Source organism: Pempheris klunzingeri, chromosome 5 (assembly GCF_042242105.1).
Source record: "Pempheris klunzingeri isolate RE-2024b chromosome 5, fPemKlu1.hap1, whole genome shotgun sequence".
Classification (NCBI taxonomy): Eukaryota; Metazoa; Chordata; class Actinopteri; order Acropomatiformes; family Pempheridae; genus Pempheris; species Pempheris klunzingeri.
In genome coordinates this window covers 14,575,202-14,595,471 of record NC_092016.1, presented here as the reverse complement: position 1 = coordinate 14,595,471, position 20,270 = coordinate 14,575,202, and the positions used below count along the sequence as shown (strand labels likewise).

Here is a 20,270-nt window from a genome sequence, read left to right as displayed (position 1 = left end):
ATTGTTAAAAGGACAACATCCGCATGGATCTTCAGCTAATACCTCCCAAACAACTCTGACTTTGTTCTTTGACTTTTTTGCACCAACAACTGTGAATACTACAGTTTAAAAGCTGAATGAAAACCTTAAAAACACTGTTCACACTGATGACAAATAAGAGTTTATCTAAATAGCTTTAACAAGGTTTCATATATCCACAGACAAAGTGATCAAAATAGGTCAAAGGTCAAATTACCAAAATGTAATGTTTAAACCCAACAATGGCTATATGTAAATATATAGAAGAGACCAAGGAGGTATTTCAGCAGCATGATGTATCTGAAATACCACTAATCACTTATTAAAAGTTATTTAAAGTATTTAGACATACAATAAGAACCAGAATACCTTGGTTTTGTAATATCAGTTGGATTTTTTTCCCAAGTTTAATTTTGTCTAAGGCCACTATTTGCACAGTATGTAACAACTATGAAAAAGTACACATAATGTAATGGAAATGAAGGCAAGAGATTTATTGGTTGGTAAAAACAGTGTAAAATGGAAAAAAAAAAAACTGCCCCTGAGAGAAGAGACTGCAGAACGAACGGACAATAAGGCAGAGGTTAACTCCCAGCGCAAACAGAGGGATGAGGTATATCTACAAACAGCAAAATAAGAGATGAAGGAGTAAATGATGAAATAACCATCACACATTTCTGGGCAGTGTTACAAACCAAAACCGGCAAAGTCTGGCATCAGAGCAACATTGGGTTGTGTTTTTATTGTCCCAAGTGAAACAGTTAAACATGTTTCAATTTCAAACAATCAAGAAAGGCACAAGTTTGTTAAACCGGAATGTGAACAATCAGAAAATGCTGCCATTAGTCTTGTCTTAAATAAAAGTAAAGCAACATGATAAATACACAAGATCATTTTCACCCACTAAATCTCCCGTTGGTAATTTACTGCATTGACAGTGAAAATAAAACTTTGCCACCCTTTTGAGTCATCAAAACAATTATTCCTTTCAAAAACAACTATTACTACTACAATGATAACTATTCAGCAGGTAGATTGATAAAAATAACACAAGGTGGACATAAATTACAATAAAATTTGACTAAAATGGAACTTAATGCTGTATTTCAGTCAGTCAAAAAGCCTGTTATGTCGAAAAAAAACAAACCCTGCTTTTTGACTTTTCTGAAAAGGAAAAAAATAGAAGTACCTAACTTTCAGTTATTATCTTTGGTAAATGACAGTGTAGGGGGAAGAGGCAACAAATGGACAACATATTTGAATGTCTCAGAATAATGCACTGTTTCAGTTCTCTGATATTTGATTTGATGCCTTGGGCAACACAAAACACAAACATACCTGTCTAAATTCAAGTCACATTTTTAAATTGACCGTACTCTGATAAAACTACATGCTACAATCATGAAAATCACTTAAATATTGAATTATTTTTCCAGTTTAAAGCGCTTCCTGATTTGCCTGTAAATACAGCCCTACTTGGCCCCAGTACCTGAATAAAAGTCACAATGCAGAACACAATTAATATTAATGAGAACAAATAAGGGAGGGCACTCAACAGGTAGACTGAGGTACACTTTTCTGAATAGTCATTATTAATCTCTAGAAATAACATAAAATGTAAATGAAAAAAAATCCTACAAACATTGATAAAATAAATATAAAGTTTTCCATAATTTACAAGACAATGAAGGCTGTGTTTACCATATACACATCTGCAGTCAAATACAGATATTTCATTTTGTCACAAGCAAAACGAACATTTTTTCCCAGCTAAGACTCATGTGCAAGATGTTTATGATTTAGGACACTTGTGTGTTTACATCCTTGTGGAGTGTGCACTGCCATTTAGTTTAGGTTTTGTCTTTGGATCAGGTCAGTTCTTTGCAGCCAGTAGTGCAGATCATCATGGTCTCAGTCAGCAACATGGTGCACAGCAGTATCTTCATAGGCAATATTACATAGTCAATGGCACTCATCGACCAGTACCCTCTTAGTAGTTATGAGTACATCCAGTGAAATAAACTCATATCAGCATATCAGTAGTATCTCCTTAGCGACAGTCTTCACTGCTGCCACCGTTCAGTTCTATGTCAGCATCCTCCCTGTCGGTCAGCAGGCATAACGCTTACACAGTAGGAATCATGCTCAGGCCTTAAAGTGCTCTGGTTGCCGTGGTTGTAACCGTGGCGACCATGGTCATGGTGCAACGGAAGGCATCAAGGTCACCTGTGGCTGGGCGACATCTGCCGGTTCCACATGCCACGTTTGGAGTGGTAATGGTGGAAGAAGTTCCTCAAGTAGATCCTCTCCACTTCCAGTCCTGCCTGGAGAATCCTGGAGCAGAGAACAGGAGAGTTTGTTTATTGCCATTTAATTTAGTTTGCCTCTAATGTGGCGGCACCCAAAGATTTTAGGCCATAATATCGACTAATATCGATTAAATCGATCAAAATGTTTTATTTTGCTGTGCAGATTCAAAGATAAATCTATCCATCCATTGTCTATAATGCTAAACCTTCAGGGTCGCAGGGGGGCTGGAGGCTGGAGAAAGACCCCAGGTTCAAACCTGGAACTTGAGCAACAGTGCTAACCACCAAACCACCATGCACACTGTACAATTTAGGTCAGATGTGACTATTTAGCCTCTTGGGGGCAGCAGAAACATATTGTGAACATGCCATATCAGCATGCAGAAGGCAAACTTGTTGAAAGAGCTGATATTTACACATCCAACAGTTATGAAACTAAGCAACATTTTCATTCATTTGAAGTCATGTTTCTGGTCACCTAGTGAATGTAAGTGCAGTATTCACCCTCTGTGTCTGTCGGTCCGCTGCTAATCTCTCAAAATACTGGATCAGTCAGCCTAATATCTTTTTGTGTGCTGAATGATATCTTGTGGTTGCGGTGATTCACAATTTATAAAAACTAATTTTGAAAGACAACTGGCTAGGCTAAAAATTTGCCTTACCTAATGTTTATCAATGTTTTTGGTCATATTGTGGCTCAAAAACTGCAAAAACTGAATCCATACAAAAGTTTTGTCTCGTTTTGAAGAGGAGCATCTGCAGATTAATCCCAAAGCTTATATGTTATGATCCACTTATGCGACGTGAATAAATCAACGTTTGTGTTATTTTCAACCCCATCTTGACTGTAAGTGAGAAGGTAGGTTAGATTCAGCTCCTGAAGGAAATATGGGTCTTTTCAAGTGGAGAAATGTTATTTAAAGTGGACAGATGTCATTTTTAATGCCTTCCACTAGTTATTTTGTAATGTATTCTTCATCTCCATCTGCTACAACAGTCTTCCCAGAATTATTTTAACTCTATACAGAACATGTATGAACTTGTTACACTCTGTGCATGCAAGTAGAGATACCAATGTCAACAGGAAGATGGTGTGTTTCTCTTCACAAATAGATTCATTTCTTTGGTCAAAAAAATAAATAAAATCAAATACAGGAAACAAACTTAAAATCTACGAGTAACTAATTAAGTGACTGAAAGTGAGGAGCACACCTGTCAAGGAGCTCCCAGTCTTCTCCTCCCCAGCGTTCTTTGAATTCCTTGGTATTCATTCCTCCCACTGTGTCCAGATCAGACTTATAGATTCCCAGCAGGCCAAAGCCATTGACTTCCCAGTAACCTGCAACACAGATGGTCACATTTTCCTTAAGATTTAATGTCACTTATATCCTGAAAATGTAAAAATGTGTTACTACCTGGCATGACTGGATGCCACGACTCACTAAAACAATGTGTAGCCAGTGCAGCTAATTTGTTTGGCTGGAGGCGATGAGCTGTTAATCCAACATGTCAATGCAAGCATGTGAGATGACGACATGTAGGTTGCTCTATAGATTGTGGAGTCTAGAGTCACACTTCTGCTTGTCTAAGACTGCATTCCTGAACAAACAAAGCAGCAGTGGAAGAACAGGCTAGAAGACGGCAAATAATCGAGTTAAAACAAACAAACCAACCAAAGTTTCTTTTCTGCAGTGAGCGACATTGCCCATCTCACCCTTTGCTGTATCTCTCACCGATTTAACATCCTCTTAGTCACATTAAAGAACGTGAAATTCTGACATTTTTCTAAGTTAGACATGAGGAGAGCTTATTTTTCATCAAAAACTATCCTCAATTAAACCCATCAATAAAAGACTTGGATAATGATGACTCAAGTGGTAAAGTTTTGGTGCAACAACAAAAAGTTATACTAACTATATTTCAGTTAAAGGAAGTACTTTTAATTGATTTTCAAATTTGCAACATACAAAAAGGAGCCATGTTCGCATGACAATAAAACTAAAGATGGATGTATCTGCATGTACCTTTGGCATCAAATGGTGTAGCCCCACAGTCCAGTCTCAGGACTATTGGAGCGAAGGCCATGTATCCCTCCACACAGTGCTTCCTGATGGTATCGATGATGGAGGGGGGGAAGTGGATGTGAAGGTCACAAAGAAACACAATGCTGTGGTTGTCCTGAGGGAGAATAAAGAGGAAAAGATATTAAAAGAGATCTATTATTACTGTCTATTCATAAATATTGATGTTTTATTGCTGAATAATGTTGCGATACTCACATTTATCAGGTCAATACCAGCTTGCAGACCTGCAGAGCGCTCAAAGTTTCCACTCAGCTTCACATATTGGTACCTGATAAATTCCATGTCATAGTCATAGTAAACACATTCAGTATAGTTTGTGATGAGCTTCACATGCTCAGATTCAGAGTAGAAGTGAAGCAAACGCAAACAAACACACACCTGGGGAGCTGGGATTTCTGTAGAGCCTTCCTCACGTCCATGTCAGTGCTGTTGTAGTCAGTGATGATGAGGTTGAAGTTGGTGTCTCCAGTTTTTCTGAACAGCTGTTCCATGTCAGCGATCAGCTGCTGCACCCACCGAGCCTGGTTTTTCACTGAGAGAGACGTGATTTATGGAATGCATAAATAGACTATGAAGAAGTCTTTGTGCTTAAAATAGCTGCAGCCACAATCAGTTGTCGTCAGTGTTTATTAGCGAGCATGTTTCTGCCATATGGCCGTCCATAGCCATACCATAACCTTTCTTTGGGAGCATCGAGCCAGTGTTCAGACTCCTTATTGCAATTCCAAAAAATAAAAAAAAAACAGCACAGAATGATAAGAGATAAGAGACATTAATGTCATCCATCGGTACACAGTGAGGGAACAAAGTTGTGTTTGTCCTTGTCCATGGTACAAAACAACCAAAGAATGAATAATACATTGTTCATGGAGTTAAGTAAACACTCAGACAACAGATATGGTGCAGGTTTACAAACGAGATACGGGGTAGAGTTACAACTGTACAACAGTTATAAAAATATAGATATTAGTAGATGTAAACAAACAGAATAGAGGGAAGTAACAGATGTAACGTGGAGTGGTGCTGTAGCAGCATTGTGTCCTACAGTTGAGAAAAGGAATTGTTGAAAATTTACAACTTCCCAGTCTCTACTGTGGAAAAGGCAGGATGTCAATATTTTATTACTGAATTAAATAAAGACCTCTGTTATGTGTACCATTATTGAAGCAGCACATTTGTCCTGCTCAGATCAGAGAGTGGCTGCTATGCATCACTCTCAAGGAGTGTTTGTGAGAAAGTCCACTGAGATCTGAGTCTTCATACAGCCTTAAATGTGACACTGATAATCAATGAAAGAAATTCCTCTAATGTGTGTTACTTTTTTATTTAGTTAAGTGAATACTGAGAAGGATTCTGCGGGCAGGATGTCCCTGTTATCATCATCAGTTTTGTATTTTCTACGGGAGATTGAGTCTCAGAAGAAGAAGTTTTCTAAAATGCTTGCGAACTGTTTGTCATCAGTTATGATAAAATGTGATATGATAAAATAAGAAAAGTCAACGCAGAAACAAACACACAAAAAGCCGCACAGCAAAGGACAAGGGAAAGGGCAACTTCGCGAATGTAATGGTTGTAATGAGTGTGGTTAAAGGTGGACATACCTGGTACTATGAAGTGGACGGTGGCAACAGGATTCCAGCGGAAGCCCACCGGGTTACACAGCACCAGCTGAGGTTTGGGTCGCTGGAAACTGAAGTCCTTGCTGCGTTGCCTGTTGTAGCGAATCAGAGTGTAGATGTAGTGAGACAGACGCAGCAGCTGGCCGTTCGCATCTTTCAGCTCGAGCTCCAGAAGGTAGCGGCTGCCGTGGACCCCGTCAAGCCGCTTCACCACGTTAACCACACGCACTAATGTGAACTGCCTGCGAGGTCACAGAAAATACAAAAATGAATAAATAAAGATAAACATGGTGAAATGTGCTGCAAAAAATTATGAAATCTGTGCATGATTGTACTTAATCATATTGCAAGTTTTCTTTCAACTTTTCTTTTGATCAAAAAATTCCTCTTCCAACAGTAGTATGTCTAAATGAAATCCCTTTGCTGAGTTTGTTCTATTTTTTATGAGTCTGTTTTTTTGTTTGTCTTTTCCAATTTTGCACCATTTCCTCATAATGCTGGTAGTTCTGAAGCTAGAACCAGCACATTTCTGGCCACTAACTGCCGTAGCTCTCTATACAGTATCTGTATATGTAACCAGTTAAAGGGATTGCAGGTAGTTATACTGTAGCTCTTTTTCTAATTATCTGTCTATTTTTTTTAAGGCGAAAGGGCAAAGCAAGAATTTCATTGTGCAATGAAACTTTTTTTTATCTGTACATATGATAATAAAACAATTGAATCCTTGAATCCTATTTAGGGGTCACAAGCCAAAAAATTATGAACCAGAGAACTAGGTTCTACTTTTTGGTACTTTGCTTTTAGAACTCTAACTACGGAAAAAGCACCCTAGTTAAAATGAGGTTAAGTTCTGCCACAAATGCATCTCCAGGTGACGCACAGACCGTGGGTGCATAAACAAATACTTACCCGTGGTGCTTTTCGTTGAGTTTGTCCATGAAAGCCTTGACCATAGGCAGCGCGTCACTGGAGTGGAGCAGCAGGTTTCCTGAGACGTTGCAGCGCAGGTCGATCCAATCGGATCGCTGTGCCTGGAGGTCCAGGTGGCTGACTCGGAAGGTCTGGCTCCAGTTGACCTCGGTGTCAAACACGGGCGCAGGGGTGAGGTCCTCGTCATCTGTCCCTTCAAAGTCTCCTCCTGGTCCCCACAGAGAGTCTCTCTCTCCTTCCATGGTATCTCTCTTGCTCACAGCCCTGTTGTGAACCTCGTCTTCCTCTCCCACTTGGTCCTCCTCTCCTTTTGAATCCAACTGGTTTTTGCCTCTGGCGATCATCTTTGCTCTGCGGATGCTATTTTCTAGATCCTGTTGTAGAGGCATATTCATCTCTATTTCCTTATCCCTGAGGTATTTTCTGGTATCTGTGTCCCTCTGGTTTATCTTGACTAAAGGACGGTTGATCTCTCTCTTGGGAGTGGTAAGACGCTTGGTGGCAGCTGGCTGAAGCTCCCTTTCTCTGGTTACAGACCTCTGCTGTTTGGCCACTGTGGGGTTTTCAGGCAGACTGGCATCCCGCTCTAAGGGTTGAAGCTTTGAATCTTTGAGTCTCTGGATGTGGGTATGGTTCATTTTATGGGACCTCTGGATATGATGATGTTTAGAATTAAGCTGATCTGACCGGACGACTGGTCGATCCTTTGCTTTAAGCTTCTCTGTGTCCACTGGTATCGGTGGCTTTATCTGTCCTGGTCTCACAGCTTTCTCTACTGATCTTAGTTTTTGTTTTTTTGCTAGTCTTGACTTTCCTTTTGGTTTTATCTGTTGCATTTTCTTAACCGGATCTACTTGTTTTAACTCTGTCTGGTTCTGTTGCAGGTGCAGGTGATGTTTCGAGGCTTGTGTTGAAAGTGTCTCAGCTGGTCTCTGTGGCTCTGGCTGAGGCCGTGGGACACTGTCCTTCCCTTTTCTCCTCAGCGACTCAGCTATGTGCAGCCTCGAGGTGCTCTTCTGCGTGTTGTTAGGTTCTTGCACGACTAAAGAGAAGAGTTTGCGCCTGCGTTTCTGAGCATAATCATCATAATCGTCACCATAATCTGGAAAAAGGGCATTATCTATCTGGTCTGGCCTGGCTTGGTCATACACGTCCTCCTCATCAAGCACTGATTTCCTCCTCTGAAAATCGAAATCTGGTTCACCAGAAGCAGAAACAAATGATTGTAACTGACTGACAATACAAGTAACATTTTTTGAAGAAAAGGGAAGTACAAAATACCTCTGGTTGGGTTTCCTTTTTCTTGCATATCAGGACGGTCTAATCTCATATACCTCGAGAAACCGAACCTGAAAACAAGAGGGTGAGAAAATGTTAATTTCTGTGATATTAGGTCCAGATCACAATTTTTTTTTTTTAGTTTTTTTAGTTGAAATAAAACAACAAAACACTTTCTTCCTCAGTCAAATTCTCAGTAGCACCCTCTGTTGGTGATACTGTAAACCTATTTCTGACTCTGCTCACTGTACTGTACATGTTTTCATTTAATATAGGGTGTGAGGACTCACATCTTCATATAGTAGGGGCTCTCGGGATAGAAGCAGCTGTTCTCCGTCTCCATGTGCGTGAGTCGGGTGTAGTCATTGGGGTAGATGTAGGACATGTGGACCTGGAGAGATGAAATGACATGCAGTTCAAGCTTTGAGAGAAGCTTACAAAAGAATCATGGGTTATCCAAACAGGGATCAAACAGTCGTGTGACTTTCAAGAACAGATACATCCTGCATGTTATTTTGAATGTATATCAGATTTCAGAATAGATGTGTAAAGTTCACATGTGAACATTTTCTACTAACTAAAACATGCGTTAAGTTAAAGACATTATTTACTTTTTTGGCAAGATGCTCATTTACTTTATTGCATCAAGTTAACTAATCAAATTAATTCAATGAATAAATAATCAACCGATTTTTGTTTTGTTTAAACGAGTTTAATGCAGTCAAATGACCCAAAGCCCCCACATTTAATGCCTGCTTTGTCCAACCAATATTACAAACCTCAAAACTAAAAACTTCAAAATAAATTAAAATAATTAAAAAGGAGAAGCTGGAACAGTAAAATTTTGGGCATTTTCCCTAAAAAAAGGACTTAAAATATTATCAATTATTGCCTGTTAGTTAAGTAATTGTTTCAGCTGTCCCTGCGTAAACTGTTATTGTTTAATTTACATAAATATATGGTATACACCCTTAATATGTTCTGTGTTAAAAAAAACTCTTACTTTAAATCTAATTTAAATGAAGGAGTATCGAAAGCTGTGAAATCATTTTAGTGAAATAAACAGTGCAACACTTCCTAATAAAAAATATTACCCTAAAATATACTGGAATACAAATAGGCATGAAAATAAAAGACTAAAAAGTACTTGATCTGTACTTGATCACAGTCTCTAAACAGATGTGCTTACCACCACTGTGGTTAGCTTAGCTTGGCATAAAGATTGGAAAAAAGGGAAACAGCTAGTCTGGTTCTGCCCAAAGTTACAAAAATCAGCCTAACATCACCTCTAAAGCTAAAGATACATCTTGTTTGCTTAATCCGCTCAAAAACCAAAGTGTAAATGCGAAATGCCGTGGTCTTACAGGGTTTCAGTAAACTACTATTTCTTCTTCTCTCATTTGTTGGCTGAACAGATGACATCCTGGAGTCGTGTCATCACTATGATGTTGCCAGGTAACCAGCAGAGTTTCCAGGAAGTCACCGCAAAGTGACTAATAATGACACTTTGGTAATATAGGCTGTAGAATCAACTGAGAGAATTCAAAAGCCGCGCTACTAAATGTTTCTTCTAATGGGTGCAGCATGTCTTCCCTTTAAATTGGTTCTCAGAGGGCGTTAAGTTAGCGTCATCAAATAGACACTGAAAAAAGACAGGTCAGCATGGGCCATGAAAAATGGAAAAACTTACTATGGTATGACTTTGGGGCTACATAAAAAAGAAAACGTGTTTCCTTATCTTGTCCTTCTGCAAGGACATGTTTATCAAACACTGTTTTCATGACCTTTTCTGTGTGAATGAAGAACTCTGAATAATAAATATAAGCTGGAGCCCAATCAGTAGAAAAGCAGGTGTAATAAACAAACTATACAAATACGTACAAACTGTAGTCCTTGGTAGCGGAGCAGAGGGAAGTCTTTGATTGTGTAACTGGGGTTGTACGAGCAGTCAGGCAGAACACCTTGCAGGAACTTGCTGTCTATCAAAGGCACTGAAAACAAACGAAACACGCTAATTTGAGACAATATCCCTTCGTGCATTCAGTAGGTGGAGTAAAGTTGCACAATACTTGCATGTGGGATGGCAGGAAATGGAGACAGGGAATTAATAGAGCAGCAGAGTGATGTCTCTCACCTTGGTAGAGAGTGTCTCGCCGGTCTTCCCTCAGCATGTCTGATGCAGCACTATGCTGTTTTGTGGTGGCGTGTTGGTGGCTTGCAGCCGTCTCTGGTATGTGGGTAATGTCACTCATTAACAAGGCAGACTCATCTGAGAAGTGAAGCCACAACGCAGCAGAATAAGAGAAGTGCTCTGCATTTACTGTGCAGCAAAACCGTTTACTTGATTTGCAGGTTTGAGCATCCTCGCAGAATAATAAAAGCAAACAGTCTGGGATTATGAGATGTGATGGAGATTTACCATGAGCTCTAGGCCAATAAAGATTCATTGAGTGATTTTTTTTAGGCAGCAGGTGTGGGTTTTAGTGTACTTACTAACATAGAGGGAGATGTGATTGGATTCAATAACCATGAATTTAAAGCCTTGGTCCAGGAGCTGCCACTGTGTGAAAACAAACACAAAGAACTGCATGTCTCTACTTTGTTACTTACAGTGCATATGAAAATGAGACCGTACGTCAGATCTGACTTTATTTGGAAGCATTGAAACAAGACAAAGAAAGAAGAAGGGAATGTTTTCAATGACTGCTCAGTACATCTACTTACTGCCACCTCCACATGGTCAGTCCCGTGGTCGTTTTGCTTGTGGATAACTTCAAAAAAGTACCTCCTCTGAGCAGACAGCCTGCCATACAGTAGAAGTGCATATTCAATGCTACATTATAGTCCTATAATTCTTCCAAAGAAATACAATCATGCAAAGATTTGTGTCATGGTTAAATTCTTGTTGGCTTTGCTGCTCTACGAAAAAGCAGCAGCTCCCACGAGCAGATAAAAATCTGTGCATTACACCTTCCTGTGTAGTCTCATGAGGCTGATCAAGCAGCTGATACACATTTTTTCTGCATTAGATTAGCTTTGTGTACTGCACAAATTTAAAAATGTTGAATGAAACGCACAAAACTGAAACCACTGGAAACACACGTCACCCCTAAACACTATAGCCTAATTTGAATAATTTGGGGGCAATAATAACAGCAATAATAGTAGCAATTTGATCTTACTGCTGATATTTACATTTTCTGTTCTGTGTGGAGGTAAGTCACTAAACTAGTCTAGATAGTGTCGCCTAAATTTCCTGCCCTGTTACAGTAAACCACACCAACAGTGTGACAAAGCTTTCCACCATGTTGACAACAATGCTATCAAACAGTTGAAAGCATCTCTGTCATGACAGCAATGTTGAGGATTTACTGTGTCACCTATTCGAGGTTGGATTCTCAGAAAGGCTGATAAATTTCTACATAGAAATTCTTATGCTTGGGTCATTATATTGGAGGTGCTTATGATTAGGCATGTGGTTAAAGGGGTACAGCAGACTAGCTGTTGATGACTGTTAAACCATATAATGTCTAATAGTTTGTTGCTTGTTTAGTAATACATTCTTGTGTCAACTCACCCAACCGGTCTGGAGATCTGACTGGCATATTTTTCAAATTCGCCCGGGGCTGTCCACTCTGTGCCAGTCTAGCAAAAGAAAACCAGCATGCAAACAAATATTACAAAATACACACACGAGGTAGTGAGGCTCAGTTGCTGGAGAGGACAAGAAATGTGAGTACCTTTCCAACCCACGCCAATAACTGTAGGTTGAGGGGGGAGTCATCTGTGCTGAGCCACAACTCAGAGTTATCATCAGAGCTCAAAGCAAACACAAACTCTCCTGAGAGACGGGAAGAAAAAAAGATACCAAATGACAAAGGGACAGCTTGAGGGGAAGATAGAGATGTGTTGCATGCATGTAGTTAATGTGGTTAAGGACAGGAACAAGATGAAAAAGTACATGTTGTACCGTCAGTGTATGGATGCAGATAACCAAATATCCTGAGCCCGTAGTTTGTCCACTGAGGAGAGATGGCCAACTTCTGCACTGTAATCCTGGACTGAGAGAACGAGGAAAGGGAAACACATGATGTTTACTCAAAGTGAGCCTACATCTTGAGTCCTGGGACGTGGGGATCTAGCATGTGGATGTAGAATGCACCTCTGAGTGAAAACTGAGTGTGTGTTTGCCAACACTTGTGTCAGAGTGTGCAAAGGGACGCCACTTAAAACGCGTGAGTCATCTGAACAATTATGGTATTATCCTTTCAAAACCATTCATGCGAAGATAAATGATAGCTGTATGTCAGCATAATCGTAATATAAATAATCGTTGTAATGTTGTTGTCTAATTGTAAAAGCTGATAAGACACCCCAAAGCAGACATTAAGGAAAAAATATCCTTATCTTTGCTTCTTGAATGAGTGTAAAAGACATCACTGGTTTCTACAAAAGTTTTGAGTGTGTAATGGTATTCGTTTTGCAGGGGATCATAAACAGAAATATTGGAGAAATCGGAAATTTTGACGATGATTGCATTAAATGAGAAGCCAAATGATCCCCACATTCATTTTAATTCATCCTGAGAGGAGCTTGAAATTGTGTAACCAAATTTCATAGCAGTCCAACCAACAGCTGCTGTAACATCTCATTTAAAAGCACAAAACTGCCAACTTCATGGTGGCGCTAGAGGAAAAGTCAGAGGTGCATTTAATTTTTGTAGGAATCATCCTCTGAGGATCCTGAATCCCAGCACAAAATATAATGGCAATCCATGCAAGAGTTAATTAGTGAGATATTTCTGTCTGCAAATGTTTGCAATGTTTGTAGTGTGGCTAAACATGTAAAATATCTATTAAACATGATAAATGAAAACTGTGCGTACTAAGATCAAGGTTCGACTCACATGAGGATACAGGGGATAGTGCAGGTTCCTGTGGAGGTCAGCTGTAGAACTGCCACACCAGTCCTCAAAGACATGCAGATTGGCCTGGCCCTTATACTGCAGGAAGAAAAGAGAGCGACGACCGTGTTGGGAACACTCTGGTGTTTGTGCGGCAGTCAGTCAGCAGTGGAACAATTAACCATCTGGCCTCAGTACTTAAACTAAAACCAACAAATACAGACTTCCTTAGATACCACTTGGCAATACAATGACAGGACTACTGGTTTCAAGCGTCACTTGATTCCTTTTATCCACCCCTCTTCCTGTGTACAGACCCACATAACAGGACAACATAGTTTCTGCCTTACTTCTACTTGTATCTAGCAGATCGTTTTAGTTTTATTTGCTCCGGTTTTAAGATATACACCTCCAAGATTTCACCTTCCACCTCAATACCAAGGAGGTGAATGGAATTGTTGCGCTCATCTTATCCTGTCTTTATGGAAAAACATCACTCTGAATAATGCACAGACTTCATTGTTAAGAATTTTCTTTCTACCACAAAAATAGTCCTTCTGGAAAAAAAAAATAGTGTTGACAGTGTGGTCTGTGGATTATCCAGAGCATCTTTTCTGAAAAACTGTAATTCTTTTACAAAATAAAATTCTATTCAACTTTACTGAATCAGAGTAGAGGCAAAAATCTCACATAGATCTCTCAAAACTTAAATAATAAAACCAAAAACTACTGGCTGGATACCACAGGAGCTAAAAAAAAATAGCTTTCATTTGTTGTTTGGGTAACCTGATCCTTTATATCACAGGAACTGGGTGACAATGGGAACTGCTGTTGGATTTCAATGAAAGTCTATAGGAAAAACTGGGACACACAGACAGACACACACACACACACGCACGCACGCACGCAGCTGAGTTTCAGCAGAGGCCCAGATGTCCTGTAAACATACACCTGTGTGACATCTGCCAAAGAGGCCATGTTATCTGATCTGTGCGTGCTGATTGCAGCACACTGGCAGAATAATGCCGGTGAGAGCCAAAGTCTCTGTATTACCAGTCCAGTAGTTCATCAGATTTCATTGGTGGTCAACCTAAACCTTCTGATGATCCTGGTTCAGAGGACCAGACAAAAGGCTGTAAAGTAATGACTCACAGAGCTTCACGGGGCCCGATATTGCTTGTAATCATTTAACAAGTGTCTTTCCCTCCCCTTTCCTTGTCTGTGATCAAATGCCACTTGACTGGGAGTCTGAGGAGCTCATTTGCTGTCAAGCTCAATCTTATTTTTTTCAGCCATGGCTCTGCTTGAGTTCTTTCTCTTCAAATCTGTCCAGTGCTTTACATATATAACAAACTGTATTCATTTTAACATGTTGTTAAACTCCAGCTTGACATGAACAGTACAAGTTCACATGTTGTGTAAGAGCATAAAGCCTTATTGAACCTTCTTAACTTTCTGCACCTGACAGTATGACTATTTACCATCAGTATCCAAGTCAACAAACCTTTGACACCCTCTGACTTAATATGTTTAATTACAGGAGGCATAAATATGGATAAAACCCTCTATAATGGTAATAGTATTGTAATATTGATAATACTATTGTAGAGGTTTAATGATCAGTAAGTGATCTTAATCTTAATAATGAAATGTTCGTCAATTTCAAGCAAAAATGTCAATGTTTCAACTGCACAGTTGCGAGGAAATTCTGCCTTTCTTTGACTTGTGTGATTATAATGAATATTATTAATGAATATCTTTGGGATTTGTAGTGTTAATTTGATGAAACAAGAAATTTGAAGAGGAAACTGTGTAATTACAAGGAAAGGAAAATGCTCAGCTGATAAATCATTAATGAAAATAATCCAGCCCTAAAATCCCTTAAAATAGTAAGTTTTCTGGAAATTACATGGAAATAAACAAGTGCTAACGCTTTTTTGGCCAAATCAATGAATTAAATACCTGAAAAACTAAATATCTGAAAAAAAGTGTTGGTACAGTCTCAATATTGCCATAAACTAGATATTTTGAACGATATTACAAGGATATCTACCCTGGAATAAACACTACGAAAAAAAATTCCCTCTGAGCTGACAAATTGTTGTCACGTCACCTGACACTGGCATTTCGCCCTTTGGCAGTTTGTAAATTAGCAGGTTAGAAAATTCATTTCAGGTTGTAAACAACATCCAACTAGTAACTCATGCACAAACATGATCACTGGGACCATTACAATGCTAATGGCAAGTTCAGTTACACTGCTCTGTAGACACAGCGAGAGCTTCACCCAAACATGAAATATGAGGTGCAAGTAATTGGCCGGCAAAGCACAGCTTAATATAGTGGAAATGTGATGACCCTAATACAGAGCATTGGAAGCTGCTGAAGCAGAATCTGCTGCGGGAAATACAATGTACATGTAGTGTGCAAATGCACTGAGGTGGGAGGGAATTGGGCAGGCCTAGGCAGGTTACTCAGAGTTCAGAAGAGGTGAGACAGGGTGTTTAAACATGCAGGCTGTGTGGACACTCAAACACACACCTCTGGTTTCCAGGTTTGTGGAGTGTAGCTGGATCGCCAAGCACCTGAATCCTCCACAGAGTCTGGTTGATGGTCCAGTCTGACCTGGAAAACACACACACACATTAAAATAACCATCTTTAGCTAGTTTTCCGTCAACCCCTCCCTGCACCAACACGCGCCCTTGCATCACCACATTTTCTATTACCCCATCTTTTTCCATGCACCGTCCTTACCCTTCGGTCGAACATGGCTCTCCTCCAGCTGCTGCCGTCAGCGTCAGGATTCATACCTGAGGAAGTGTGTGAAAACAATCAGAGCGGCGCAAAGCTGACAGGCAAATATGCACCGTCTGTGCACAAATAGGCATAACAGTCACACGGCCTCCCCTACTGATTTGAAAGAGATTCGTGATCGCCCCAAGAGGCGGCAAGTTGGTTCTTTTACTGGCTTTCTGACTTTTCATACGAACAAAATGATGCTTAATCTGCTGCTTAGGAATAGGAAAATCAGTGTGGAAAGGGGGAAGCACATAGACTCTTCATTGCTGCAACCACACACCGGCAAATGACGTTAACTACATCACCATTAAATCCAACCTGTTTGATGGCAAGTCACACACTACAGGTCTTACCTGATTTCTCAGTCTTTCTTATTCAAGATGCTTTTGCATTTATTTGTGGGCTTATTTTGCATGAACAATGAAGCCCAGTGTCCCAAATGAGTCCCACCCTTTGCCTGTTCCAACTCAATGCTGATGACCAGTGAATGCAACTCATCTCGGTCACAGCCCTCAATGAGCCGTTATGGCTCCTCTGTGTTGGCAAAAGTGTTTGGTACTGTAGCACAGCAGATGAAATATAATAGCCTCTTCCGCCATCTTTCAAATTACAGCGTAGTGTTTAGTTGAAAAGAGGGACCTCAGTGTTTGGCTTTTATGTGCTTGTGGTGTCAGTGAGTGAACTGCGGTTATGGTGTTTGAGGACTCGGACTCTGTTATTATCACCAGGGTGGAGACACCCTCTCCAAACACACACTCATGAGACACGGGGGCCAATTTTGGCTACGCGAGTAATTCTAGAGTGGCAGTTAAGAAAAGCAAGAGAGGAATATTTTTATCTCCATCTGCACTCATCCAGTCCCACTTACCCTTCTTAGGTTGCCTTTTCATCACAGTATCCACTACAGCACTGATAATGCATTTGTTTTTTTGTTTTTTTATTCATTCTGTCATCAAATCCAATCATTTCGAAATTACAGTGCTTTGTTCGGTGAAATTCAATGTTGCAATGTTTCAGTTGATAAAAAAGAAAATTGCAGCAGGGGGTTACAGGCTTTCAGTCCTCATGAAGAGCACAAAGATTAAATCTAAACAACAAAGAGGTTGGATGTTCTTATGGAGCTAGTGTATTCATGTGAAATTTTGGTCTATTTTGTCCATTTTGGACACTCTATTCCTGGTTTGGGGCAGCAACTCTCCTGACACATCCAAACCTTTGTCGCATTTGTATGTAAGGTGAGAGGCTATGTAAAACACGCACTTTACATAGTCAAACAGTTACAGGGAAGTTGCATATTGCCAAATGTGTAATGTCAATGTCAATATTAATTAATTCAACTACAACTTCTTCTTTACCAAAGGATTATTCTGGAATGTGGGAGTGTCACCACATCATGAAAGGGTCACCACATAAAAGGCACCCACCCACACGGACAGCCGTTTCTCCATTGGGACATTTATTAACTGCAGCACCTCACACCTTATTGATGTTCGTAAGTGCCCGTGTGATCTACATGTGGGAAAAACAAGCCATCCCTTTAAGAACCACAGCCGAGCCCGAGAGCACTCAGCTTCTTCTCTGCAGATCAGGGGTGATGAACATGTTCCTGCACTGAGCCCTGTAAATATAATATACTACATATTTATACTGGAGACTGTGAACTTTGTTCCGTCTTAGAGTAACAATTCCTAATGTTAGATATACTGAGGAGGCACTTTAAAAGTCGTTTTATGGTGACATGACATGAAATGATGGATTTCATTCTCTTTGATGCACCTTCTTAGTTTTGTGTCTTTTTGTGTCTTTTTTAAGGTTCACGCAGGCTGATTGTAAGATAATAGTGTATGAGCTGAAGCTAAACGGTGATTAGTACATAATCAGTGCATAGCTTTAGCTTGATGAAGAGCCAATGAAGCCTACGTATAAAGATGTCATTATACTTTGCCACGTCTTGAGAAAATTCTGCACACTGAAGCACCACAGGAAAGTAAAAGAAAAACAAAATAATTAAAAAAAAATGTCATGTAACGAGGAAATCTCAGTAAATTACATATTTGCATGAGTCGTTTAAGCTGTTGTTGAGCTATGGAAATGACCCAAAATGTGTATCATTATCCGCTATGCACAACAGGAGCCGTATGAGCCAAATATTTGGCAAAACTTCCAACAATGAGTTGCAGCACTTTTAATCACAATCTACATTTCTACTGTCTAAAAACAGTCTGTTTTTTTTTTTATCTTCTTCACTAACTGGTTAGAATATAATGAGAGAAATAAATGCTGTTAAAGGGAGTCATTTCATTTATGTGTCTGACTATATTTCTCTGACATTTTTATTTATACAACTGGGATTCTAGCCAAGTTAGACATAAACACTCCATGTTATAGCCTATCACGTAAAAAAAAAAGCTTGTGTCTGCTTTATGATTAAATGTAATTAAATAAACTGACAGCATATTCTTATGTGTCCAACCCCACCTGCCATTCTTCTACGACACATTTAGATCTATGTATCACTCCCTGAGCTCTGTTTGAAGGCTACATGAAGTCATTCCCTTGAGAGAAGTCCCACTGTGACGAGGGGGCTACAGCCCAGGAATGTGTATATAGGCAAGCCCTGTAATGTGGGTCTTAGGCATGTGTTTACGTGTCAGGCTTTGTTCAAAGTGCGTGCGTGTGTGTGTGTGTTTGTGTGTTTGTGTGTGATGTTTTGTGATGACACCAACCTGACTATTTTCATTTCCATCCATGCCAGTGTGGCGACGCTCTGATGTTATACTTGGGTGTGAGTGCAATGCAACAGATGGTAAGCTGAGGTGTAAATAAGGTAGAGGGCAGGAAGTTTGGTTACCCAGTGTGAGACAAGACTTCCTTCTGAGTGTCAACCCGCAATCTGACCTCCCCATCCCCCCTCTCTCTCTCTTTCGTGCTTTAAGACACACACACAAACACACACGCGCGCGCGCATACAAACACACACTGCTCCATCTCTTTAAATCGACCTGTTGTTTCACCTGCTGTGGGCTCAAGTTTCCTGTGCAAATGCATTTTGCACAATTCATGACAAGCAGAAAACAATGTAAGATGTTTTCCTGTTGAGGCTCACATAGAGACTTCTATAGAATATCTGTGGTAGTAAATGCATTGACAGCTAAACTTAAATGTATTTATTCACTAGAAATATAGAGAACCACTAGTGAAATGTAGTCCAATACAACGTCCCTGCAATAGATCGTACTTTTGCCTTTTGGTAATTTTTTTTTTTTAAAAGTTAGGTTAGTTAGAACTGAATTGTTCATAATGTGAAAAACTGCCTTCGGCTCCACCACACAGCATTAAAGATTGTTGCTGACACTGTGTCAGAAAGGTGATTATTCAGCTCTATCATAATTATGGTAATTGTGAAGCTGCACATTCTTGTAAGATGTTTTTTTTGTTGTTGTCAGATTTATGCTGCTCAGTACTCATAAATCAAGTGGATAAAATATCTATAAAAGTACAGCTTCAAATGCCAGCAACAGAAAAGAGTGAAAACACAAACATGTAAAGAAGTAGACTTAACAAAACCATAAGGGAAGCTTTCCTGTTGTAACACCGTTTCTGCTTCTGTGGCCTCTAGACGTGTAGTTTCTTAAGATGTTGCACATTTTCACCTGTAACTGTTAGTGCAGCCTCATCCTTTTTTTAAAAAATAAAACATGCTCACTTTCCATTAGTAGTAGCTGTTGTATCGGTTAGAGGTTGTTTGTTGGGTGCAATCTCAGTGATGGATCACTTTAACAAAAGTTTAAAAGGACAAACACTTGTTGAGTAAGACCTGCCGTACTGGAGTGGAGACCACAGACTTACTGGTGTCACTGCTCCATGCTTTTGCAGCGACCATCTCATGGTAGACGGCCACGAATCCGACCAGCAGAATCGCCCCGAACAGAAGATATTTGCCATTGCGCCGCAGTTTCTTCAAGGGGAAAAACGCGGCGATCATCTTTGCTGTCGGGCGATACCTCCTCCCGAGTTATTCATCGGTCAGGTCACAAGCTTTGTCATCCGGAGGGGACCGGCTAAACCTCGAGCACGTCCGCCTGCCACCCACCGCAGCTCCCAGTGGGTGCGCACTACCGGCGCCCTGGATGTCCCCAGTGCGCACGGCCCCTGGTGGCTCTCATCCCGCGAAAACTCCCACCATGACCCGGGGTAGCCGGCTCTCTACACTCTCGATCATCCGACACTTTGTAAGAGAGTTTCCTGTTGCTCTTTATCACGAAGTGCCGCCGTCCTGACCTCTGCCCCGGCGTGTCCGACACTACGCGCACACAACGCAGCACGAA

General features: G+C 40.2%; 1 protein-coding gene across 1 annotated transcript; it reads right to left on the bottom strand.

The window, feature by feature from the left end:
• Positions 1-508: 508 nt before the first annotated feature.
• b4galnt3b (beta-1,4-N-acetyl-galactosaminyl transferase 3b) lies at positions 509-20,256 on the bottom strand. Its single transcript, XM_070830833.1, has 20 exons — positions 19,792-20,256; positions 15,898-15,953; positions 15,683-15,766; positions 13,145-13,240; positions 12,209-12,299; positions 11,979-12,079; positions 11,816-11,883; positions 10,963-11,041; positions 10,732-10,798; positions 10,373-10,507; positions 10,120-10,229; positions 8,529-8,629; positions 8,242-8,309; positions 6,940-8,155; positions 6,013-6,272; positions 4,790-4,943; positions 4,607-4,679; positions 4,352-4,505; positions 3,540-3,666; positions 509-2,352 (listed from the first exon to the last, which is right to left on the bottom strand). Exons 1-20 carry the CDS (start codon positions 19,925-19,927, stop codon positions 2,241-2,243), a joined length of 3,288 nt encoding a protein of 1,095 aa, XP_070686934.1. The 5' UTR covers positions 19,928-20,256; the 3' UTR covers positions 509-2,240.
• Between the last annotated feature and the right edge of the window lie 14 nt (positions 20,257-20,270).